A 27,531-nucleotide genomic window follows, 5' to 3' on the forward strand; every position below is an offset into this window, starting at 1 on the left:
AATATAACATTTAAATGGTTATATATTATATGTAATAAATAATTTAACACTTTATAATTATTTTTTATTGTATTGACATTGACATAATTCAGATAGCATTTGACATTTTCAGATAGGATTTGTCAAGTGTCAACTTCAATTTACATTTTACGATGCTAATTGCAATCGTATAAATTCTGAAATTTCGTGAAACTGAAATTGCCTAACGCTGCGTAAGGTTAAAGATTCGTAGTTTATTCTATACACTAATTAATTAATAAACAAAGGTCACCGCGTGCGCAAATTTTTGGATTCCTGTGTGCCGAGAAAATTATGTATAAAGCATTATAGTGAGTGTTTTAATAAGTGTTCTGTGTTGCAAACAAATTTTGGTTAAGATGAATTTTCCTAAAACTCCTAAAACAACTCCTATTACGGATGACTATGATATTTCCTCTACAGTCCTTGGCCTTGGGATCAACGGCAAGGTACGTGTTATTCATTATTTTGCTATATTAGTTTAGTTTAGTTCTGCCTTATTGTTTACAATGCATGACGTAAAGATCAAAAATATACCTACCTAACGGAATCCTATGCCGCGACAATCGTAAAAAAAACTTCCAATGTCATAAGTAATTGTTCACATAATATCTCTTATTTTTAGTAACTTCCAACGAATTGTTTTAATATCTAATAGCTCTCATGAGTAAACTAAAAAATTATATTTCTGTTATTTGGTTCAAATCAGCTCGTACAAATCGTTTTTATCATTAAATAATATCATAGAAACTGAACTTTGTACATGTTTTTATTAATGATGCAATTATTCATATTCAATGAAAACATCTACAGTAATTATGCTATAACAAAATCATCTGAGTCTTCTGAATCCTAAGTCTGCCATGTGGATGAAAGAAAAGAAAGGCAACTATAATTACCAAATAGCTTTAATATCATTTGGATAACATCTCTATTTAAAAGCTAACAAAATTAATGCAACTAGTGTAGGCATTACAGTTAATAAGTCTACGCTCTGTGCTTATGTTAGTTATGTAAAACAAATATCTATGTATAAGTAGCTATTTTTCCTACAGTCTCAGGTGAAAAGTTTCACCTGAGCAGCTGCTTATCAGTTCCGTAATATTAACATTATAACACCTTATCTTAAGATAACTATGATAAATTGGTCTCAAGTACTTTTTAAGCTTTATGAATGAAATTTGCGCTGATACACAGCAGTGTCAGTGACATAATGACATGTGTTTTTTTAGAAAAATAATTGATTTTCAAAAGATTCTATGAAAAGTATGTTATTTAAAAAGTATTTAAGTACTGTGAACAGATAAATATTTTATACATTAGTCAAGTTCAATGACATGATAAAATACTGACTCATTTGACAATGACTTTCATGTATCACCTATATTATATCTGCAATAATTCGTTAAATTTTGTGGCTTATATGGATATATCGTCATAGTCATAGAATAGTGACGGATCTGACAAATAGTAAACTATACAGGGCAGCCATTTCAAAATAATATAATCATGTTAGTTTTTGTCATAACTATTTTAAATCATATTCTGTAATTATGAAAATTGGCGTACAAGGAAACAATAGGGTTTCTTTTGAAATAAAATAAAAATATTAAAATTAAATTACACACTTTTCTAGAAAAATCAATAAGCGTCTATCAAATCCGTCACTTTACCGACTGATTAATTTGAAATTTAAATCACATGGATTTTTTTTAATGTAGCCGTAATATTTAGTCAATGTAGTATCCAAATACGATAAAAAGTGGATTTTTCAAATACAATTGTAACTAGCTATGGTTAAATTCTTATAACATCACGATACAAGTGTAGTAGATACATAAATGATCTACTTAATCTAATCTATAAGTTATCAATTATTTAGTTATAAAGCAAAAAGCTTAAGCCAAGAGAGTCAAATGGATATACATATTTTGTGATTAAAATGACAAAACTTAGTTACTTCAGATGACGTCAGATTAACGTCAAACTAACGTGACGTCAGAAAGTAACGTATATTACCTCAAAGAATGACGTTAAAGCTTAACACTTTTAAATTCTTTGACAGTAATTCTAGACTGGACATTACGTCTAGAGTTAAGCTTGTTAACTAAAAATAATTAGTATTATGGGTTAAAATTTTTGTAAAAGTTTTTACCAGGAGATTTCCTGTTACACTATTTGTCTAGCCACATGAGAAAACATCAGCTAGTCAAATTAGGTTTTAAAAGAAAGACATCATAATGCAATAAAAGAGATGCTCTATGTTAGCTGGAATAGGTTACAAGTTCTGTAATTAGTTGTGAGGAAAATGTGTGTCATATATAAACTTTTATTGAAGAAATTTAAACATAACAACATTATATTTAGCATTTTTATAACTACTTCTATATTTATATAATTCTATGTATTTTATAAACATGTTTTTACAATTTACTTATAAGTTTGCTGTCATACTAATGGATGTGTAAATCTGATGAGTAATGTCAGTTGTGATATGATTAAGTGCACAATCTAACATTTTCTTTTTATGTGATGTCTAAGGGTGCATCCACATCTGGCCAATGTGCAGCAGTCACGGCAATGGTTTGGTGCGCCTCTTTAGCGCAACTGATGTGCACATTCACCAGATGTGGACGCACCCTAAGCCCCCTTATAAGCCTCCCTGAGACAAATACCTCCAAAGCTTCATTTACTGTCACAGTATAACTGTATGGGAGTGCTATCATCTCACTCTTGTCTATTTCTTAACGAGTTTTTATAGGGGGATAATGCCTGTGGTAAATATTTCTAAGATTCTGAGAACCTAATGAATGTAGAAAGCCTACTTTAGTTTTTTCTTTTTATCAATTACTTTTCTAGAGACACGAAGTTTAAAAGCAACCCACACATACTTTTTTAGTAAATAATGACATATGAATATTAATGCAATTAAATCTAAGTATAGTTTCTTGTAAATTGGTATAGACAAAGCTGGAGACCGTAAGAATGTTGCTCCTCCTGTTTTAACGACATACTCCACCCAAAAGACCAGCTCTTCACCTGGGTTTTGTTGTCGGGTGAGAAATGCCTCTGACAGTGCTTTTGCTTTCATTTTATATCTGTAAATTATTTATATATTAAGTGCAAATAATATTGAAATTGTATTACAAGGAACGCACTCTCCTGAGGGGAGAGCCAATGGAGATGTGGACACAGCATGAGACTTTGGACATAGCCAGTGTTGCCTGTTATATTTTTTATACAGTATTGTTTGTAATGCTTTCGAGTTTACATATAATTTGTCTAAATCCATGTCAGTTTATAATTGGGCCTTCTACAGCCATTCTACATTGACTTACTTTGGATTAGCGTTCATTGTATTTATAGCTGCTAGAAGATCAGATGCCAATCTTGTCCCACTTAAGTCGACTGATATGCCATAGCCTTTATTCTTCAAAGTCACAGAGTTGATCATCTGGTCGCCACACACCGGTATACTTATGATTGGTACTCCGAAATGTATGGCTTCTATCGTTGATAGTTGACCACCATGGCTGATAAAGAGTTTTAAGTTTGGGTGCGCTAAAATTAAAAAAATACTATTATTTTCAATGATTAATCATAAGTTTTATCTTCTATATATATATATATATATATATATATATATATATATATTTTCAATATAGATTTTATTATTCACCTAAAATACTCTGCTGAGGCGCCCATTTTACCAAGTGTACGTTACTTGGGATGTTATCCCAATCACTCTCATATTTCCATATCACAGTTTCGTTCAATTGTCCGAACATATTCATTATAGATGTTTTCATAAAGGCAGTCATGTCCATGCTTCGTAGATTTGAGCCCATGCTGAAGTATATTACTCCATGTTTAGCGTTGTCCATGATTTTTTGGAATTCCTGTAAGTTTTGGCAAAGTTATCGTAACCGATATTTGTACAGAGCATTGGATGTGCCTAATGTGCTATAAACATATTTTTTTTTCATCTAATTCTAAACTCACTAAACTTTTTCCGTAAATTGAAGATAATAATAATAAGTCCGTCTCCTGCCACTCATGTAGTACCGCTAAGGTTTTTTTTTTTAAAACATTTTTTTTTAAAAGTTCATAAATGGAGGATACAGAAGAAAGCTATAAATAGGGAAGACATCCTTGAACTTGCAACAAACTTTTATACCGCAGCTTGCATACTCACGCTGCCATAAGGCTGGCAAGTGCGTTACCGGCCTTTAAAAAATGCTTGGTAAGCTTAAGCAAGGCCTTATTACATTGTATATACCTCTAGGAATAAAAAGGATTTTTTTTTAAACGTACTTACCTGAGGTAGTGGCGGTATATGTTCACTAATGTGATAACCAGCTATGCATTTAGCGTTTTGTGGCAGTTTGAAAGGTGTTCCGAGGGTAGGATGCGTATTTAGAAACATGAGTGATGCGTTATAATATGCGTCTTCGTATGAAGGCATTACAACACCACGTTTCTTTGCCATTGCTCCAAATTGGTTGTAGTAGCTGGCTTTCTCATTTGGAGTTATCCAGAAGCTGGAATATGAATAGCTTTCTTTAATTAATTAAAGTATTATACCTTCTTAATAATAATACTAATTAAGACTCATTTATTGAACATTCATCTATCTTCACAAAATATACACACACACTTAAAATTTTATACAGAAATAATTTTAAATATTTTTTTCCAAGGACCTCTTATAGAGTATAGTCCAAGTGGCACGATCTCTCTCTATCTTGATTCTCTCCACCAACTTCTTTAAGCTCGTCAGCCCACCGTGCATCTCTCATCTCTCTGCCATTGTTCATGCGCTATGGCCCGCCCATTACCACTTAATTTTTTTGCAATGGGATAGTGCTTCAAAAACTTTTGTTTTATTTCTTATATTTTATTTTTGTTACGAAGTAGGCAAGTTTATATAAAATCGTACAGTTTATAGGTGAAACCTATCGCGAACTATGTCATTCGTATGACAAATCTGATACCTTTTACATAAAGAAAAAGAATCATAATAACATGGTTATCCAATAGGATATATGGCCGGGGTTGAAATCGGAGTCTAATTTACTCTTAGGGCTAAAGTTAAAACAGCTAGTACGTTTCGTGTATAAGAAAGCCCTAGTGCCATACCTTCTATAAATACACCTTTCTATGACATAGTAAAGTTCCTTTGCTCTATGCCAGAAGCTTAACGGTGTTACATTATTTGAGTACAGGTCAATGTAAACAGCTGGATTTGGTATCCCGTCTATCAATTGTAGTATTTCCCAGTAGGCGTCAGTTGTTCCCAGCCAGATTAAATGAGTTTGGAGCAACGGAGCAATCCTGCAAAGAGAGATAGGGATGGAGCTAAAAACCTTTAAGTAATAAATAAGTAAAATTGTTAGAATTTAACAAAAATGTTCAAAAATTTCTTTAAAATAAACGAGAGATCATAAAAGTAAAGTAAAATGTTATTTTGAGCATTGACAAACCCGGTCAACTTTGGAGCGCTGTAGCAGCGTTTCCAATTAACGAAATTTTAAAAAAAATATAGAGAAAAATCTTCAGAAAGAGATCCTCTACAAAATTGTTCTGAGATAATTTTTTGATAAAATCAAAAGAAAAAAGTTTTTATGCAATAAAGCATTTTTTTTTCACTTTTTTACTTATAACTTTTGAATTTTGGCTTTATATTAAAAAGTCACGGAGACAATTGTAGGCAAAGCGATTTGCTACGGAATAAGTCTTCACAATTTTTTTTGTACAATGGATAGTTTAGGAGATGTAGCCAAAAACGTGTTTTCACCCCTTTTTCCAAGATGGCGGCCGGGGGACAAGGGCGCTAACCCCACAAACTTGGGTTTAAGCTTCCCCCTACATATTCCATAAATAAAATTGCGTCCTCTAACATATGTTCAGTTTGGCCCTCAATTGTAACATTTCAATGGACTAATAGCTCTATCGTTTTAGTAGTAACTGTTACGATAGAAAAAAATTGTGGGAAATAAATGTCATCAACTTTAAGCGTCTAATAAAAGATACCCTAATAATATGTTGATGCATCTATATTTTTTATATTTATATAGGTATATAGCTCATAACGACCCTATGATCTTAAGTTTTTGGTCCTCCTTTTGTATTTAAACTCGCAGATTTTTGACTTATTATAATAAAAATATAATATATCATTGTAGTAACATACCCCATCACGTAATCCGTGTGGACCCAATCTGCGATGACAGCGTCGAACCTCTCATTTGGGTCGCTTAAGAGTTCAATTACTTCTGGATGATCAAATGATCGTCGGTGGGTTTCATAAGTGAAAAGAAGTGCGTCCTTGAACCCAAGCTTTCGTTTTGTTTGTGATCCGATTGTGTAGCCCTCTTCTAAACAAGTAGAAACGATTAATTAGTAGTCTAGAAAAATTAAACCCACTTAAAATAGCTGTCAAAAAAAAAGAATAAATGCTGCTCCGTATCTGAAAAATTAACCGATTTAATTGAAAATTTAGTTTTCCGGGAAATTGGTGGGAGGTCAAAATATCCAATATCACATACAACACCAGTGCCTGATGGTGTTAGGAGGCGACATCGACCAACGTGTCTATTCGTAGATACCCTACAAACGAGAGGTCGCGTTTTATCTTTTTTTTATGTAACAGGGGCAAACGGGCAGGAGGCTCATCTGATGTTAAGTCATACCGCCGTCCAAAGACACTCGCACTGCTAGGTGGCCCGCAAGTGCGAGCCTCGGTTCTTAAAGGTCATCACATCTTATGTACGTAATTAATACTTGCTTGTATGAAACGAAAAAATCGTGAGAAATTCATAGGCATAGTTCAAGTCACGCAATTTTTGGAGATTATTGACCCCCCCCCCCATGTAACGCGCTGTAACGTTTTTCTGTACCCGTTAGTAAAACATTGCAGTTATATGTTTTTTTTTTAAATAAATGTTACGTCACTTTAAAGGAAATTATGTAAATAATTTAAAAAAATAGGTTGCCAGCTCTCAGCGTTGTTAGGTGTCAATAAAATAGCCCTGCCCCGGCCCCACGCCCCAAGAAATATATAGCGACGGAGAATCACTATTGATAGTTGAATTGTACCAGCGAGATTGCTAATGGCTTTAGTTGTGCGTGGTGGGAGATGGACAAGGCTCCGCTGTTACTAAGTCCCATCTAGGACGAGTGTTGGTGGCATGTGGGGCCTTCGGGCAATCAGTTTAGACTGATTGAGGAATCTCCCTTTAGGTCGGAAGAAGAACACAACCTCCCTCTTCCACACAAGTTCTCTATTCTATCTATATACTTTTATTACTTCTGTAATAAGATACCTCTGGACAGAGTGGAGAAGGAGTGCTGCAATTGAAAGCCAGCAATTGGTGGGATAGGGAATGCTGGAAGTTTCTTGTTTTGGAGGCCCAGATTTTGGGCCGCAGAGCCAAGGGAGTGCGTGTATGTATTACCACTCTGCACGTTCTAAATAAAAAATCTTATTGTGAAATAAAATACTTACTGTTGTTCAATGTAGCTGATTTTGCTTGTCGACCAACTTCTGATACATCGACGACTCTTGTGTAATTTGGATTGAGGGTTTCCCTAGGGAATGAGGTTATATGCACCACCTGGAAATCAAATTTATAAGGCCGTAATGCAATTTGTATAATCTACAATTACTAGTTTCTCTTTCTATGAAATTGTATTTATGCTCTGGTAAAATGAGACAGAATAGTGTTTAAATTTAAAAAATTGCCGATTTAGCTTTTTATGAACATTGGGTTAGTTATCTCCAGTTGATCTATATCTCCATATAATTAAAAAATCACGTGTTTCTCACTAAGCTAATTTATTGAAATAAAATGTCAAGAACAATGCTTAAGGATTCAAGACAAATTTCTCGAACTGATAATTATTGTTCTGTAGCAATAAGTAGCGATACCAGGGAAACGAAGATGCCGAACTTCAGATGATTTCTAGTTTACCTTTGGCATCAGGAGATGTAGGGAGTGCTCCTTAAGGTTAAGTGAAAGTTACCTCATGACCAGCCTTCAGTAGATGGTCCACTGCAGCATACCCCAATATACTGTGACTCTTTGATGAAATAGGAAAGAAGACTAGAATCCGTAAAGCGTCATTAAATTTCAACGTCCCAATAATGATTGCTAGGAGTAGACTGTATTGCATCTGAAAATAATAAATTATATTATTTGGGAAAATGCTTGAAAAGTCTCTCAAGGTCAAGGTCGTAGGCTCGATGCCCCGGCTGTGCACCATTGGATTTTCTTTCTATGTGCGCATTTGACACTTGCTCGAACGGTGAAGGAAAACATCGTGAGGAAACAGACTTGCCGTAGAATCGAAAAAGTTGACGGCGTGTAACAGGCACAGTTGGCCAATTTGAGCCATTATATTATACAAGAGTCTTCGTCGAATCGCAAATCATAATGCGTTGGAACCTTGAAACATCTGTTTAATGTTTAATTTCAGTTTAATTTATTATCTTTAAATATACTTAATTGACTTTTTCTGTTTCTGTAATCTGTTTTGGCACTTGTAAATTGTCCAAGGCTATCAAACTATTTAACCTCCTTTCCCAGAAGTTATAGACTGCCGTGTAATTTTTACAAGGGGAAGGTGATTAAATTTTGTGGGAGAGAATTTAGACCATAAGTTTTGACAACAATTATAAATAACTAGCGGCCCGGCCCGACTTCGCACAGGTAGGCATTTAAACATTTTTGTACATATTGATATGTTCTTTAATATTGTGGAAAAAAATTTTGTTCTATCATCAATCGTTTTCGCAGCGCATGCGAAGAAAATATTTTATAGGTATTTTTTTAACACCTTGGGTAACATTATTGTAGTTTTAGTAGGGATTCTTATTGTTTTCTTGAAATGAAAGTAGCCTATATTAATCAGTGATAATGTAGCATTCAAATGTTGAAAGAATTTTTAAAATCGGTCCAGTACTTTTTGAGCCAATTCGTTACAAACATACATACAAATCAATATTAATCAATCTGAATTTAATTCTCTTTGCAAATAAACGATTGATTCTTATTATAATTACTAAGTGGTTTCTTTTATAATGTGTAGTTGTGAGATTACTTATAAATACAGTGAAACACTAGAAAATTAATTTACTTACCTTAAGTTTTTCAAGTGTTCTTACAAAGAATGTTACCGTTTCAAACACAACTAGATTAATGAATATATGTAAAATAACTTAATTACATAACTCATCAATACAACCATTATGTATGGTACATTGGTAATATATACAGTGTGTTTAAAAATAACGATGATAAAGATTTGCATAGTTAACTAGAACTTGTGTCTGTAACTCGGTGTTTAAAATTTTCAATGAGTCATAATTTTTTTATGACAAATATTTTTCCTCGTTCTTATCACGTGTGTGTTATCAGATCTAAATACAACGTGATTATGATGAGAGTAGTTCAGGCATCGGAGGTGGGGTTCGGCCTTTAAAGGAAAAGAATTAATAAGAGTCAAAAATGTGACTCTCGGCTATAAGAGTTTTCAGGAATCTCTCCCTGAATCAAGAAAAGAGCGGACCAATTCTTAAAATGCCGGCAACATACTCGCGAATCCTCTGGCATTGAGAGTGTCCATGGGCACAATCATTGTCAGGTAACCTGCGCGTTTGTTCAATATAAAAAAAGTGGATTCACTATGTAATATGTGTAATGATAAACTATGTAAATAATTAAAACATTCGCGTAGTTTAAATCTGTATACAATGTGTATTTTATTAACATGCTTTATCTTCATTTATTTAATCTAATTTCTCTCCAGTTTTGTGTGTGTAATTTGTGTTATTGTAATGTAAATTAAGTGTTATTACTGAAGGTTTTATTTAAATGTGTAGTGTAATAATAACAATTAAAATACATAACGCATTAAAACTCTTTCGATTATCATAATTTTACAATTTATTTTGAATTAATTAAAAATTATGGGCACCAAATTTAATACAAAATTAAAAACTACACTCGGCACATAGTTTGCATGAAAATATCTAGCATTTAGTAGCAAATACACTAAGCTATAGGCTCAACTATGAGTTTGACAATATACTATCATAAAGTCAAGTTCTATACGCATACAGTCACATAATACTCACTATAAAGAGGCCCTTAGGTATATGTAAAAAATATATGTGACGCGGTCCTACATTACAATAGAATAATCTTAATTTTATTATATAATCTTTTAATTTCTAGAAGTTTCTGTAAAACATTTGACAGTCGATTTAATTAGAAATTTAATTTTGAACACCTTTTTAAATACAACGTCATTCAAGGCCTTGTTAGTCCTTCGCGAACACCTAGTTCAACAAAACAATTATTATAATCATTACATTTAAAATTATGATTGGAAAAGTTTCCGTCTGTACCGTTCAATTGGGCCTTTAGAATGTTGGTTTATATGAATTGTGTATATGTTACTGTAAAAGCTCGAACTGCAGTAAATCCTAAGATATCCCAGTAAAACCTAAGATCTACCAATTCCTAATGGTAAATGTCCCAAAAGGTTTGCGATTCGAACTCTTACCACCATTCCGTTGGTAAATCTTAGGATTTACATTAATGGAACGGTAAATGTTGAAAAACAAAAAAATGCACCTGCAGATCATCAGGATTACTTTGTAATTCTTTTTTTTAGGTACCTTATGTAGGTGAGATATTCAGTTATAATACCACAAGAGCTTCAAAATTATCGGGTATTTCCCGATAGGTTCGTTGCAAACAAATATAGTCGTCATGACGACTATATTTGTTTGCAGGGAACCTTGAGGGAAATGCCAGATAATTTTGAAGCTCGTGTGGTATTCGGGGGATTATTTTTCCGACCCAAATGTCGGCCAATAGAAATTGCACCATGAGACGAAATGTACAGTTAACAAATAAGAATTTCATAATGAATAAAACAACTACTTAATACTTTTCTTGAAGCAACGACCAGAGAAAATTTTCACAAAAAATTATCAGTATAATACCATGTAGGTTGTACCACGTGACGTCGAATGGTGCAATTCTATTGGCCGATATTTGGGTCGGAAAAATAATCAGAGATATACGTTATGTGTTTTTTCAAAATAATTTTAGTAAGTTGGTATTAGTTTGTACTTATTACTATCATATGATACCTTTATAATACTATGTACCTGTTTTGTCTAATAGTTCATTAAAGTAAATAATTAAGAATTACTCGTTGTTATATTCCTAAAACCAACATCTACCAGCTGACAGTGGTAAAACCTAGCATATACTGAATTCGAATGGTAAAAGCTCGAAAAAATCGTCGTATTTTCAGAAATACTTACATTTACCAAATCATGTCGGTCAATCCTTAGACTTACATTTAAATCTTAAGATTAACCGTAGTTCGAGCTTTTACAGTAACATATATATAGACTATTTGATTAGGGACAAGACTGAAACATTATTTTACATTTAACACATTCTTAACTTTCTTTATACTTATTTTACGTTGTACGTAGTTGGTCCCAAAGTTCTGTCACTGGCACATTATTTCTAAATTTCGAGCAGGATTTTATAAAAAAGTTATTGCATTATATTTTAGAATGTTTGACTATTGTTTTAAAACAAAAAACAATAACTTTCCGTAATTTTTCACGATGGAGTGGACATTGAAAGAAGACCGAATAGTTGTTATTGTATTGCATCGCTGTGGGCACTCGCCGAGTACCATTTTCAAGTTGCTCAAAAAGTTGAATATAACGCTTAAGTTTGTGTACGGTACTATTGATAGGTACCTTGAAGTCTCCAGTGTTGAGGACAAGAAAAGAACTGGCCGGCCACGCTCCGCAAGAACACCAGCAGTAATCAAAGCTATCAAGGCGCGGATAGCAAGAAATCCTGTCCGAAAACAGAAGTTGATGGCTTTGCAGATGGGTGTCAGTAGGAAAGCAATAAAAAAGGTTTAAAATGAAGATCTTGGTCTACGAGCATACAAAAAAAGAGTGGGAACTTACTTAATGCTAGTCTAAAAGCAAATAGGCTTAAGAGATCGCGGATGTTGTTTAAGCGGTACGCGAAAAACCAACACCGTGATATCCTCTTTACGGACGAAAAAATTTTCGATATTGAAGAGAAGTACAACAAACAGAATGATACAGTGTACGCTAGGAGTGCTGAAGAAGTTGAAAATAAAGTTCCAAGGGTGCAATATGGACCTCATCCATCATCAGTAATGGTCTGGTTGGAAGTGTCCTATTACGGGCTGACTAAGGTTTATTTTTGCGAAAAGGGGGTCAAAACCAGTGCTAAAGTGTACCAAGAGACGGTTTTGGATCGCCTTGTCAAAGACCTGTCCAGCACCCTATTTGCGGGACATCACTTCGTGTTCCAGCAGGACTCTGCGCCTGCATACAAAGCCAAGACCACTAAAGCCTGTTTTGAGCGCCAAAACATCGACTTAATTAGACATGAGGATTGATCTTCCTCCAGTCCGGACCTGAATCCTTTGGACTATAAATTTGGGCAGGTCTTAGAGAGGAAGGTCTATGATACACCCCATAAAAATTTGGAGAGTCTGAAGTCATCTTTAAATAAATCGGTGACTGAAATCGACATGAATATGGTGCGTGCTGCGATACGCGACGGGCCGCGGCGCTTAAGAGCCTGTATTAAAAATAAGGGAGGTCATTTCGAATATTTTTTGCTATTTCTATTCCTTAATTAATGTACTATGAATTGATATATCACTCATTAAAAACTGATCAGTACTTTTGTTTTTATCATTATTTCCATTTATGACAGAACTTTGGGACCGACTACGTAGAATACAATTTTAATATATATATTAATATATTGTTCCAAAAATATGGCATGGGGACCGATGGCTGGCCATGCGTCATACTCGTGAACGGGTGCTACTTGTACAAACTTAAATTCGTGTATGGGGCGATGTTAGTTATTTCGACTATGTATTTGCGTGTTGTTCCCACGAGAAAGTAAGTGCTCCCCTATTTCACCATGGCTTCTGCTGATAATCTTTGTTTTTTTTTAATAATTAATTACATAAAGATGTCATGTGGAACATGGTGTAATGGTTGCAACTCCTCACAAACATTTTGTAAAACAAAACACTTGGCGATTAAAAAGAGTGGCGGGGATTTTATTGCCAGTTCTTCTCTTCCGTTCTAGTGGCATAGAATCACTTAATATGTATTTATTTATTGACGTTCATAAGTATACATTGTTAAACCTAAATGAATAAATAATTTTGAATTTGTTAAATATACCATTAACGGTAAACATATAATTTGCAAAATATTTTTAGAAATACATACTTATAAATTGTTATTCACCAGCCCTCTACCGAAGATCAAGCTCTGAATAAGTGAGAACAGAGTGAGAGCCTGAACACCCAAGTTGGTTTTGAACCTTAAATTAATTAAAGTTCACCACATCATTTTTTATTTTTTATTTTTTTAAAGACAATTCACACCAATTGACCGAGTCCCATGCTAAGCTGGTGAAGCTTGTGTTATGGGTACTAGGCAACGGATATACATACATATTATAGATAGATAGACATATAAATACATATTTAAACACCCAAGACCTAAGCACAACACCAAATGCTCATCACATCGATGTTCGTCTCAGCCGGGGATCGAACCCGGGACCCATGGAATTGCAGTCAGGGGTACTAACCACTAGACCAATGAGTCGTCATATATAAATAAATACAGTGTAAACTCTTAAATATAACGACAATCAAGGGACTGTGCCTATTTTGACGTTACCGGGTTGCCGTTAAATGAAAAGAAAAATCTGTATTAGAAAAAGAAACTTTATTTCAGACTAGTGTTAGTAATTACATAAAAACATTTTGTATTTGAACGCTGTAGCTTTGTCTGTTATTTTTGTAGGTACTGTTAGTAGTTAGGTTGTAATTTTTTACTTATTTAATTCATATCTTGCGATATTGAGGCATCTTCGTGATAAAGCACAACATTCTTGGAAAGTTAAAGTTAGACAATAAAGCGATAAAACAACGTACACAGCTCCGCAGTTTTAACTTATTTCGGCAACCTATAAAGTACTTTTTGTTATTTAATTGTCGTTATTGACGGTGGGTGTAATGCTATGTAGAGTGTGTCATTGTATGGAAGAGGGTTATGGAGTTAATCGTTAATTCGAGGGACGTTACATGGAGTCTACACTGTATATCTATATCTACATCGTAGCTATATGTACAGTATATGTTCTTCTTTTAGTGCCTCTCCATTACTGGAGGTTGGCCGTCAGTCTCTTGAAGCTGTTCTGTACTTTATTAAAATTCTTCATGATTACTGACTCTTGGGGAAAAATATTGAGCAGTGGTTTTCTGTTGCCTTCTGCCCAAGACATTTAAGGGATGTAGAAATCGTTAATTAAAATACTGTTTACATATCAAAAGGAAGAGACTGGTTGCCCACAACACAGGGAATCCTAGTGTGGGGGCCAGTACACTTTTTATCTAAATATCCTGTATTATTGTGTACATAATAAAGATTTATCTTTCTAGTTTTCTTTCTTTCTTATATCAAGCTCTCTCAAGATATCGATTATACATATATATTATTGTATTGACGTACTAATTTACGATGACTATTATACTAATATTATACTTTTTATTACAATTGACGTAGATATTTTTTTTTTAATTTATAGGCTGACTTTTACGTAGGTTGGTTTGGTAAAATTTTCTTATCTTTAACCTTGATACGTAATGACAAATCGATAGAAATATCTAGCTTACCTCACGTGTTAATTTAAACATATTCAAATGAAACGTTTGTTATAGATTGTTACACTATTATTGATAAAAGGGTCTAACTGCACTAAAGAAATAACTGCCACATCAAACTGAAGAATTTTATTATACCGGTTAAGATACTAAAAATCTAAAATTGTATAATATACCACTATTGCGGCAACAGATGGCGTTAATATGGGAATATACAGGGTGGCCAAAAAGTCGTGGATCAAACGCAAATAGAAGATACAGGATGTAAATTTTTTCGAATTTTAATAAGAATTAGTAAAAAAAGTCAATTTTCATATAAAAACCAAAATAAATCATAACTCTGCAGGGGTTGACCTTAGAGACCTCCCGTAGAACAATTTTTTTGCCGCTGATGACCTCATCAATCCCCTATTTGCGTTTGATCCACGACTTTTTGGCCACCCTGTATATTCCCATATTAACGCCATCTGTTGCCGCAATGGTGGTATATTATGCAATTTTAGATTTTTAGTATCTTAACCGGTTTTTTAAGTCCAGGAGCTGGAGATTTAAAACGTCTATTTATATATATTTTTGAATAGCGTATTAGTTTATACATAAACGCTGGGTGTAGCAGTGAAATAATGATAGAAGAATAAATGCCGTGGAAATGAGAGCGTTAAGAAGTATGTGTGGTGTTACATTGTATGCTATAAGTAATATTGCACTGTGCATTAAAAGAGGACATAATGACAAGGATTCGAAAGGGAATGCTTAGGTGGTTTGGCCATGAATGGATGAATGAGAAGCTTAACTTATAGAATATACAAGGCAACCGTGGATGGCGAGATCAAGTTGGGTAGGCTTTGTTATACATACCAAATCCAGAAGGTACTAGAGAAGGGACAAGTTAAAAGTACCCATAACCGACGAGCATGCATGGTGAATGTCATGTAAGTGGATGAAGCTAGGTATGTCAGGACCGTAGCAAGTTGAGATCCATGGTCTCTGCCTACCCCTTCGGGAAAAAGGCGTGATGATATAAAGAAATAAATTAGGATTTATTTGATTTTTTTCGCATTTATCCGGTATACTCGCGGAAACGAAAGTCAATTTTAAAGAATGTTTAAAGTTCTAAAATATTCAAAAAAATTACGAGAAATTGTTTACCTAGTTGTTGGGAACATAATATGCTATATATTTTAAATATTCTATTTCTATATCTCTATACTAATAAAGCTTTATTTAATTCCTTAAAAATACAAACAGGTACAACCCAAGATATTAACAGTAAGTTATACAATTATATATTGACTCCTCACGGGAGAAGAGGAGGGAAGAGCCTCCTCCAAGGGACTCCAGTATTGCTTTCTCCGCTGTCATCGCAATTACAGCTGTCTATCTGCCTAAGACCTCTCGATCTTCTGCCTCGTCTCTCTCTTGTATTATGAAAGGTCTACTCAATTCTTTTAAAAATGGATGGTTTTATATGATTTATTTATAAAAGCTTGCCAGCGCTTGGCACATTGATACTTTGGTACAAGAAAAATATATTACAATTTTTAATGTGACAAGCACTTATAGGCAAACATAACATACCAGACATAATAAAAATAAATTAAACAAAACAATTGAATTATAAAAACTAAACGAAAATCGATTTGAAAGTTTGAGGGGAGCAACTATATCTCAATTTGGACATCGGTGAGCAACATCGGTGACAAATGTGATGATGGTATGCCAGGCACGATATTTATATTTTGTTAAAAGGTTGGGGCAATCAACCTAATTGTTAAATATCTTAATTGCAAACGATACATCAATTAATTTTCTACGATTCTCCAATCTTAAAGTCAACCCAATTAAAAAGACAACATCTTAAGGCCGATTTACATTATCTTAGTGTTTAGGAGAGTGCTTTAGGATAGTACTTTAGTTGAAACATGTAAACGCTACTTGCTTTAGTAAACGCTACGCTAAAGAACTTACCTTTCAAATTTTTGTACTAAAGCACTCTCCTAAACACTAAGATAATGTAAATCGGCCTTTAAAGTACGCTAGGTATGTAGTAGGTATAGTAGAGTAGTAGGTAGTAGGTAGGTATCGTATCTTGGCAACTTTTTAAGTCGATATTCTAAACATTCTTAGATACGTAGTTTTATGTTCTCGATATCCAACAGTCTGTGACTGATTTGGGTATATTTTACATCCCAGTGTGCAATGGAGCGTTATAATATATATCCCTGACATTTTATTAATCTAAAAATAGTCTTATTACATCAACTGTAGGGCGGTGGAACTATTTCCAATGATATACCTAGTCCAGCCATATGTTCTGTTACAAATGAAAATGCATTTTTTTTAATGAAGGAAGTAATGTAATTTTATAAAAATTTATACCTACATGTTTACATAAAAGTCTCAGCAGAAATAAAACAATATTCTATTCGAAATGGCCACCTTTGACTTTTATATAGGCCTTTAATCTGTTTGGCCACGAATCTATGGATTTACGTACTGTTTCCAAGGGAAATTTCGCCACTGCTTCCTCCAAATATTTTTTAAGAGACTCTATGTCGCCGTGTCGTTTAAAGCAGACCGTGTCTAAAACTTACCATAATTTGAAGTCTAGAGCGTTGACGTATTTTCTTCCATATTCCATATTGTAATTTGATATTGAACACGTAAAAATATGTGAAATGGTTCAAAATCGAAAGAAGTTTTTAAAATAATATACGTGTTCCAAATTCAAAATAAATGAAAGTTGAAAAAAGAAGTTTTTATGTAACAGTATTTATGGCCTGACTAGTTACTTACAGGCTAGATGGAAAATTAAGAATAATTATGAAGCTCATGACCGAATATAGATGTAGGGATTTCAATAAGGCACAGGCACTTTGTTCCCTATTCGAAAGTGGTAGAGACACCATCGATAAATTTTTGTTATATTTATTAAGTAAATTATTATTTAAAAATAATAGAACACAAGAGCAGATTGTCTTTCCCCTTAAAAGAGACTTGTAAGTAGTGTTATTGATAAGCAGTGTGCGAATCTCATCCCTGATATCGTAGGTTCGATCCTTGGCTGTGCACTAATGTACTGTCTATGTGAGCATTTAACATTGGTTCGAACGTTGATAGAAAACATCGTGAGGAAACCGGCTTGCCTTAGACCTACAAAGTCGATGGCGTGTGTCAGGCACAGAAGGTTGATCACCTACTCGCTTATAAGATTGATTAATGATGATCATGAAACAGATACAGAAATCTGAGGCCCAGACCTAAAAAGGTTGTAGCGCCACTGGTTTAAGTATTGTTATTACACACTTATCTTAAATATCGCTATTAGTAAATTAGGCTAGATCGTAATGTTCTATGATGTCTCAGTAAAGACACAATGTATTTTAAAAAAAGTTCGTGCGTACAAAGTACACGTCATGTCAGAAGTGAAACTTCTTTGGCAAACTAATTTTTAAGTCTTGTTCATATTTATACAAATCTAAAAGTTTAGATTTCCGAGACTTATAGGGAGGGAATAAGGCAGATATGTTAGGAATTTAAAGAATTTAATTGTCATTAAAATATTAAGTGTCGAAATGTAATACAAATCATGAATTTTTTTTTTTAATTTATTTCTTCGATAATACAAACACGTGGCATTTTAATTTACAATTCGTCATTTGATATTTCAATAAATTATTTTGCATAAAATATAAAAGACTAATATTTCATAAATTCTTTTTAAAAATAGAATTTCTATAAGGTATTTCGCCCATCTCACTATCTCTCAATCGGTCTCAATCGCTCTCTCCCTTTTCTTCGACAAAAACGCTGCACATCTTCGTGAAGATTTCGTAAAAATTTACCCTCATGCGCCTAAAGAAGTTTCACTTCAAAAATATTAAAAAATATACCAACGCCTTCCGAAGGTATATGTAACTTATTATCACACAAAATGTGTCATTACAACGTCATTGTAAACAGCGTGATGCGTAAAACGTTTTGTTATCTGTCAAGAGTTATCTGTGTTTAAATATACATATTATCAGTTGTAGCAAATATAGTTGATCGTAGGCGTGATCACTTCATCATAATAATTTAGCAGCGTTGGCCTAGTGGCTTCAGTGTGCGACTCTTGAGATCGTAGGTTCGATCCCCGGCTGTGTACCAATGGACTTTCTATGTGTAGGAAAACATCGTGAGGAAACCAACTTGCCTTAGACCCAAAAGTCGACGGCGTGTGTCAGGCACAGTAGGCTGATCACTTACCCAGGCCCAGACCTAATAATGGTTGGAGCGCCATTTTTTTTTGACATAATATAACATTTATTACTAACAAACACAGACACATAAACACACAAAATAACAATAATCAAAGAAAAAAATTAAATAAAAAATATAATGAGAGATATCATAAAAATGTTTTTCCCTTTTCCCATTCGGTTTGTTTCAAGTATGTAATGCTTGTGAATGTGCTGTGGTTGTAATTGGCCCTGGCTCAGCATTATGCTGAGGAGCCGAATGTTCAACAGAGCTGGTCATTCTGCAATAGACCACAGCAGCTTATTTTTATGAGTATGCACTAATATAAAACTTTATTTATATATTGCCAAATAGCCTATTGCGCAAAGGTGATTTGAACGTATGTGCTACGTGGTTAAATAATGACTCATATTATATAGAAGCAATGTTGGAAATAGATTTGTTAACATTTGATTTCGTGAGAAATTGCGTTTCTTTGAAAATGATTTAACGCTAAGATCTTCGAATCATTTGATATAAAGCAATACAGCATAAATTACGTCATGTTTATGCAATGGTTTCTATAAAATTTCACAATTATTTTCGTTACATATACAGGACGTGGTGTAATTAATGGATAATGTGGTATCTGCGGGTAAAGGACGTTGTGGCGTTCTGAAAAAATTTTTTCATGTTTTGTAATAAAAGCATTGTGATTCAGACATGACATAAAATGCATTATTGCATAATATTTTCTCATAATTAAACAATCAGAATTTTGATACCGTTTATGCTTGATAAGTGAGCTGTCGAGCTATATTTATCTCGCGGAGTAATTTGTTTATTTTGTAGAAAAATAGGTAAAATTATATTTTCCCAAGTAGCGGAGAGCTGAACTGGAGGCTTTAGTTCTTGTAATGGGTCGAGTCACATTCGAAATTCATTTTTGAAGTTATACTTCTTTTGGCGCGTTAGAGAAAAATGATGAGAGTAAATTTTTACGATGCGCGCTCACACCGTCACAAAAAACCGACACCCTGAATATCTATTCAAACGTCGGTAAAACAATCTGGTCGGCTAGTTGGCGTTTGCTCTGTTTTATCGACAAGTTGCATTGTCTGTCATGGCGTAGTCTTTTTTAGAGTCGTGTTTATTTAAACCAAAATAATGATTTCTATTCGAGAAAACCCGTTCCAATGTGATAAAAAACATAGTGTTTATTGTAAAATATCATGATTAGTACATTTTATACCGTTTCGATTGGAAGTGCCCATTAAAATGGACAGTAAAAATGCAATTCGAAGAGGGAAACGTCCCTCTAAAGAGCTCTAAGAAAATTATTACGCCAAAGAATTATAACTTCTAACGCGTGTACATGTCACCCTAAAATTGTAAACACCGTTAGATTGTAATCTATCTCGCGAGATTGTGAACTGTTGAAAGATTGTGAACCTCAAAGCACTGCTTACAATTTAACGTATTATTATTCGGTAGATTGTAATCTATCGAAGTGAAACATTCTCTTAATTACGAATTCCGAGTCCTATGACCTTTAGTGCTGGGTGATGCTTAAGTGTATTTCAATATTACGTTTTTTATCGAAGAATTATCTTTTTATAGAGAAAATATATATAGATGATAGGTATGAAGTAATATATATGTATAGGTAATTATATACTTAACAACAAGTATATACTCACTTACACACACACACACACATGCGCACATACACACTCAACCACGCATGCAAAAAATAAGTCCATAGAATCGTCAGAGAAACTATGAGAATTACATTTCATTTTATTTAATTTTTTACCGGCTTTGCTTCTTAGCTGGGTTATTGTTTTGTATTCTTTTCTAACAACTGTCTTAATATTGTTTAAATAAGGGAAGTAGTGAGCCAACCCCAACACAAGTGTCTCTGACTACTTACGGGGGCTGTCTCAACTCATGTATTTAATGTAAAATTTGAGATACAAATAAACATTTTCATTTTTCATGAAGTAGTCACATATGAAATAATCTCCATTAGTGGCAAGTTTTTTCAGTTTGCCCACTGTTGTATAAAAAATGTGTATCGCCCTCCAATGTCCAGATCTAAGGCGCTACATACGTTAATAGAAAATAAATTTATTCCAGGTGGTTGAATGCAAGGAAAAGAAAACTGGTATGCGCCGGGCATTGAAGGTGTTACATGATAGCCCGAAAGCCAGGCGAGAAGTTGATCTCCATTGGACTGGAAGTGGGTGTATGCATATCGTAGAAGTAAGTGGAAGCTACAACACTGAATTGCTATAATTGCTTTTACATGTGTTTTATTAAAAAAAAGTGCGTGCGTACAAAGTACACATATCAGAAGTAAAACTTATTTAGCAAACTAATTTTTAAGTCTTCTTCATATTTATACAAGTCTAAAACTTTAGATTTCCGAGACTTAGTGGGAGGGAAATAGGAAGATATGTTAGGAATTTAAAGAACTTAATTTATTAAATTTATTTCTTCGATAATAAAAACACGTGGCATTTTAATTTACAATTCGTCATTTGAGATTTCAATAAATTATTTTGCATAAAATACTAATATTTCATAAATTCTCTTTACGAAATTTTAATATTAAAAATAAAATAAACAAGTGTGCGAGGATTGCTAACATTTGGTTTATGCTTCCTTGTTAACTAAAATATATATATAACTTAACTAATGTTAGGTTACATAACTTGAGTTTCTCTTGAGTTTCTCTTGAGTTTTAGCGAGAGAATAAAACAGCAATTCATTTTTATATATGTAGATGAATCTCTCTCGCACAGATTTGTAGCGGTCGGTAAGATAGGGACATGATAAGGTTGCACCATTTCAAATAAGCTATTTGTTTCAGATCGTTGATGCATACGATAATACGTATGGTGGTAGGCGGTGTCTGCTAGTTGTGATGGAGTGTATGGATGGAGGGGAGCTCTTCCAGAGAATCCAGGATAATCGGGAAGGTGCATTTACGGAAAGGCAGGCAGCTGAGGTAAAGACGTTTTAATTTAATTACGTTCAAGTATTACGTAAGCAGATTTATCGTACCCCATCTTTTCAGCAATAGTAAGCAACGATCTCAAAAATAATAGTACATAAACGTATGATTTTTTGTAGGAAAGTAAGTAAGTACTGTTAACGTATTCACCAAATAAGAAAGTAAAAGAAAGCCCCCCCCAGGTAAAACTGTTAAGATAACATTTATCTGTCTCTTGGTCGGTGACTCATCTCTGAGTCTCGAATGAATTCCCTCCATAATTTACGGTCTTGCTGCAGTTCGTTTACAACGGTGTATAATTTTGAGGACCACGAGTCTTTGACTTGATTAGTCCATCTCGTTACGCGATCTGGCTTCGGTGTTGCCACTCTTTGACGACTCATTGGTCTAGTGGTTAGTACCCCTGACTGCGAATCCATGGGTACCGGGTTCGATCCCCGGCTGAGACGAACATCGATGTGATGAGCATTTGGTGTTGTGCTTAGGTCTTGGGTGTTTAAATATGTATTTATATGTCTATCTATAATATGTATGTATATCCGTTGCCTAGTTCCCATAACACAAGCTTCACCAGCTTAGCATGGGACTAGGTCAATTGGTGTGAATTGTTTTAAAAAGAAAAAAAAAATCACAATGAGCTTCTCAAAGTTCTTATCGCCTTAGGTACTTATGGAAGTCATCCACGGTCTGCTGCACAAAACATGTCGTCACTGTAGAATGATAACCTCGTATGTTAAAAAACGATTTATTTTTTATTCTTACTCTTATGTCATTTAACTGGTAAAATCATGAAGTAAGGACTTATATTTTATGTTATTATGAAATGAGTCACAAAAACACATAATAATATTTTATATAATCTCATTCGGTAATATTCTAATTATGAAATGAAATACAGACTTTTATTGATATATTTTATTTACATACTTCTTTAAAAAATTAAATTAAAGCATTATTATTCTAACAAAACAATGCTTTAAAATATTTGTTTAATTATTCAAGTACAATGTGTCCCGACCAAGGAGGTTTCAATTCAATTTAAACAGGTACGCATAATCTGTGGCGAGAGCGCTGCGCGCGCAACGCGCTTCTTCCGAGCCAATCGACCAATAACAGACTTCCATTTTAGCGCTATTTCGTACATACGAATTTGAGTAATATTTAGTTGGATAAAACTTTAGTAGCAAAAATGTCAAGCAACACCGACGATACCGATGAAAATTGACATTCTAGAAACAGCTACGAAACTGACGAATAGTCTTTTGCCAGAAAAATCAAGAAAAGCGTACGACAAATGTTACCAAGACGTAAGACTTGGAAACCTATAGCCATGAGATAAAATAAAGTAGTGTATGCAACTGCTACTAACGAAAATTCTCTGGACATACGAGGCTATCATTCTACAGCGAAGATTTTCTTTTGCGAACTAGCGAAATGTGGAATCGTCTCCCGGTCTCTTCCCAGGGAGATATGACCTCGAAATTCAGGAATACGAAAGTCAAAATTGTCATCCTTCTTTGACTGACTCCGATTTAGCGCAAACAAGTCTTACTTAAAGATGTTATGTGATTGTAATGAAAGCAATTTGACATTCCATTTCCTATTTTAATTTAAAATAAATTCTTTTCAGATTATGCACTCAATATGCGTAGCAGTACGCTACCTACACGACTCAAATATTGCACATCGGGACATCAAACCCGAGAACCTGCTCTACACAACCACAGAGCCCAACGCTATACTCAAACTCACGGATTTTGGCTTCGCAAAACAAACGCTGAATCACACGGACACATTACAAACACCTTGTTATACACCATACTATGTTGCGCCGGAGGTATGTTTAGACTTTAGACGAACAAGATTGATCTAAGCGTAATTTAAAGTAACTATGACTGCTGTATGTCAAATTCAATCCATTTTTGACATAGTGTATTCGTACTTTGTGCTAAGTACGTTCGTACGTTCGACTCCTTTATATCAAAATATAGTACATATATCTTTGACGTAAGGGAAAACATCTGAATCTTACTTACACATAAATTACTTGTGATATTTTAATAATAATTTGAAAGGTTTAGATATCTGCATTATGACAAATTATTAATAGGTAAAGTGATGGCACTTTCTCGGTTTTTGGTTCTAGATTGCTCGCGATGTTTATTCGTTCCATACGTAAGCAAAATATATCCATTGATGCTCAACTAAGGTTCGAATACACGGTCCTAGAGTTGAAAATAGCATGTACAACAAACTGGGCAATACCGCCCACATGTGTTTGTATTAAATGCAGATATAGAGCCCATTTGTCTACAAATAGAGTTCTATGGAATAAAAGACCTGAAGCTGAAGATTTTGAAAATTGAGACACTGGGATTATTTTATGGTGAAATAAGGAAATCGGTCCATTATTTCCAGTGGCGTAACAATAGGGTGGCAGGGCTGGCAAAATGCCACGGGCCCCCGATCCAAGACGGCCACTGCCCAAGAGATATTATGTTCTATGGATGAATGTGAAGTCTCCAATACGCATTGGGCTAGCGCGAGCGTGGGGACTACAGGCCATTCCCTCTCGCCTAAGAGAGGAGGCCTATGGCCATTAGTGGGACATATATGTAATTGAGTACTCTGAAAATCTTAAAGTTTATTAAAATTGAACTGAGTACATCGTGACGTTTTTTACTGATAAAGAATTGGCCACGGGCCCCAGATGGTATAGTTACGCCACTGATTATTTCCTTATTATTTAATTAATTTTTAAATAAAATTTTCAGGTTCTGGGTCCAGAGAAATATGACAAATCGTGCGATATCTGGTCGTTAGGTGTAGTGATGTATATACTACTGTGTGGGTTCCCACCGTTTTACTCGAATCATGGTCTTGCCATATCGCCAGGAATGAAAAAGGTAACTGACAGCACTAATTATTTTCTTTTAAAAGAATCTTTTACATTGAATTATAGTAAACTTTTTCAACATAGACAATAGACTAATTTTACAAATGCAAAATTTATAAAAACGTTAGTTTGTTATTTTTTTATAGATGTAGCATGATTGTTATTCCTTATTTACCAGGATCATCATGTGATTTTAAGTTTCCGATAAATTTGTGGGCAAACATACATACACTGATTTAAGATACCTGCTTGAAAGTCTAAACTCAAATATTATACAATTTCCATAATATCACATACATGGTCAAATGTATGTATCTAAAATGTAAATTGTTGATTTCTACATAAATCATTTTATTCATAATATTTATTGTAATAAAAAACGTGTGGCACTCGGGGACTGCCGCGGTAAAGCTTATTGCATAGCATTTTTTATCAACTTATGCAGTTATAATTTTTTATTTATTTATTATTTATGCAGTTTTTTTTTCTTTGATATTAATTCAAATTCGATCTCCTCTAGGATATGTTTAATTAAAAACAGTAAATTTTTTATGAGGGCGACACATATAAATATAAATAATAATACAAATCAATCAAAACTGACATTACAATACAGCAACAATATATAGTCTGTAGATTGCGCTGTATTTTGATCTGCTTATTAAATTTTCAGCGAATAAGACTAGGACAGTATGACTTCCCGGAGCCTGAATGGTCGAACGTCTCTTCAGACGCCAAGAACCTTATACGTGGAATGCTGTCTGTGGATCCGGCAAAGCGGCTTACAATACAACAGGTATTATATCTTGTATAATCGCGTTGAATATGCGACATCTTATATATAAAATTCTCGTGTCACAATGTTAGTCTGCATACTCCTCCGAAACGGCTTGACCGATTCCTCTGAAATTTGGTAAGCATATTGGGTAGGTCTGAGAATCGGCTAACATCTATTTTTCACACCCCTAAATAATAAGGGTGGTCCACCCCTCAATTTATTTTTTATTTTTTAGACAAAATTTTTAATTTCTATTTTTTTATGATACAGCATTAAAAAATACATACAATCCCTAACTTTCACCCCTCTACGATCAACCCCTATTTTTTTATTATAAATGACATACATGGCGAAACGACGTTTGCCGGATCAGCTAGTATATATATATATAATGGTATCAATCGCTTATACTGGGAATAAATAAGGCGCAACTGCGTTTCTCTGTGAATATAAAAGATTTATTTACAAAAGAAATATCTATTAATTTACATTTAATAAAAAATATATATTTACAAATTATTCACTCAGTTGTGAATACAAAAGAAACAACATTTAAAGCAACATTTAAATTATAGGTTTTATAAAGTAAAATAATATAATGAAAAACTTCAAACATCTTAAATATATTATGTCAAGTGACAAATTAAACATCGTCGATGAGACGGCAAAGAAGAAAAATAAAATATAAAAAGAGTTTGTATAGGAAAATATATTATGTTTTCCTTACATATATATTTAATTGTATGTATGTAAATATAATCAAGTCTCAAAGTAAAGGTATAATGTCACTGTCACACTTAGCAGTTGGTACAGACCATAAACAACAAATGCAAAGATTATACAAAGGCAATAGACAAACTTTGACTAATTTAAACTAGAAACCGTAAATCTCTAAAGCTTTAAATTGATGATATATTAAAAATTTCAGGTGATGGCTAGCCCTTGGATCCGTCAGTACACCCAAGTGCCCCAAACTCCATTGTACACGGACTCAATACTGCGGGACACGAATGAGGCGTGGGCCGAAGTGCAGGACGAGATGACCAGGTCATTGGCCACGATGCGAGTCGATTATGACCAGGTAATAGTTATCGTTTAATTTCATCCAAAAATAATTTAATTAGTTAAGTCAGAACTGATAGTAGAAAATAGGTTAATTCCTTTATTCATTTAGAAACATAAGCCTAGCTTTACAAGGTGTGTTCATTAGTATGCGCGTGCGCAGACCATGACATGCTCACATCTTAAGTTTAAATTTACGTAAATTGGCCGTGGATAGCAGAAAACTTGGAAGTATTATTAGGATTTGGACTTATGGTCATTCAAGAAAATAGCGTACTAATTCTTAAAAGGCCGACAACGCACTCGCGAGCTCTCTGGCATTAGTGTCTATGGGCGGTAGTATTACTTAACAGGTGAGCCTCCAGTCCGTTTGCCCTCTGTTCTATAAAAAAATACTAAGTGTCTTTTATTAATTTAAAAATATATATATATCGTTACATATATAATATATTTAGGCAATTAATTAATTAGTTATATCTATTTTCAGGTGCAAATAAAATCCTTGGAGCAAAGCAATAACTCACTACTTAACAAGCGGAGGAATAAAGTCGGTGCCTAAAAGTACTTATATCTAGCAAGAACTATATATATTTCTGTCTCCCTCACAATGTATTGAAAAGAGTGAGAGAATATTTGTTAGTATGATTTAGTCAATTAAACTTAAATATATTGCCATCTCACTCACGTATTTACAAAACATAAGTGGTCGAGCACCAGTAAAAATATTACTGTCTCGCTCACATTTATTTAAAATTAGCG

The 27,531-nt window shown here is 33.9% G+C and overlaps 2 protein-coding genes across 3 annotated transcripts; one reads left to right on the forward strand and one right to left on the reverse strand.

Annotated features, from left to right (window-relative positions):
* The first annotated feature begins 174 nt into the window (after positions 1-174).
* Positions 175-27,531, forward strand: LOC125055241 (MAP kinase-activated protein kinase 2). 2 transcript variants are annotated; one of them, XM_047657613.1, is made up of 8 exons: positions 175-467; positions 21,157-21,282; positions 21,893-22,030; positions 23,667-23,873; positions 24,811-24,942; positions 25,606-25,728; positions 26,639-26,794; positions 27,260-27,531. In XM_047657613.1, exons 1-8 carry the CDS (start codon positions 378-380, stop codon positions 27,329-27,331), a joined length of 1,044 nt encoding a protein of 347 aa, XP_047513569.1. In that variant the 5' UTR covers positions 175-377; the 3' UTR covers positions 27,332-27,531. The 2 variants fall into 2 exon arrangements, with proteins under 2 accessions (XP_047513569.1, XP_047513570.1); XM_047657614.1 differs by having other exon boundaries at positions 176-467; positions 26,639-26,791.
* On the reverse strand, positions 1,698-9,282 carry LOC125055240 (UDP-glucosyltransferase 2-like). Its single transcript, XM_047657612.1, has 9 exons — positions 9,161-9,282; positions 8,044-8,193; positions 7,526-7,634; positions 6,212-6,395; positions 5,158-5,352; positions 4,337-4,559; positions 3,698-3,917; positions 3,357-3,579; positions 1,698-3,116 (listed from the first exon to the last, which is right to left on the reverse strand). The coding sequence occupies exons 2-9, from the start codon at positions 8,191-8,193 to the stop codon at positions 2,840-2,842; spliced, it is 1,581 nt and encodes a 526-aa protein (XP_047513568.1). The 5' UTR covers positions 9,161-9,282; the 3' UTR covers positions 1,698-2,839.

The sequence above is a fragment of the Pieris napi genome, chromosome 13 (assembly GCF_905475465.1).
Source record: "Pieris napi chromosome 13, ilPieNapi1.2, whole genome shotgun sequence".
Taxonomy (NCBI): domain Eukaryota; kingdom Metazoa; phylum Arthropoda; class Insecta; order Lepidoptera; family Pieridae; genus Pieris; species Pieris napi.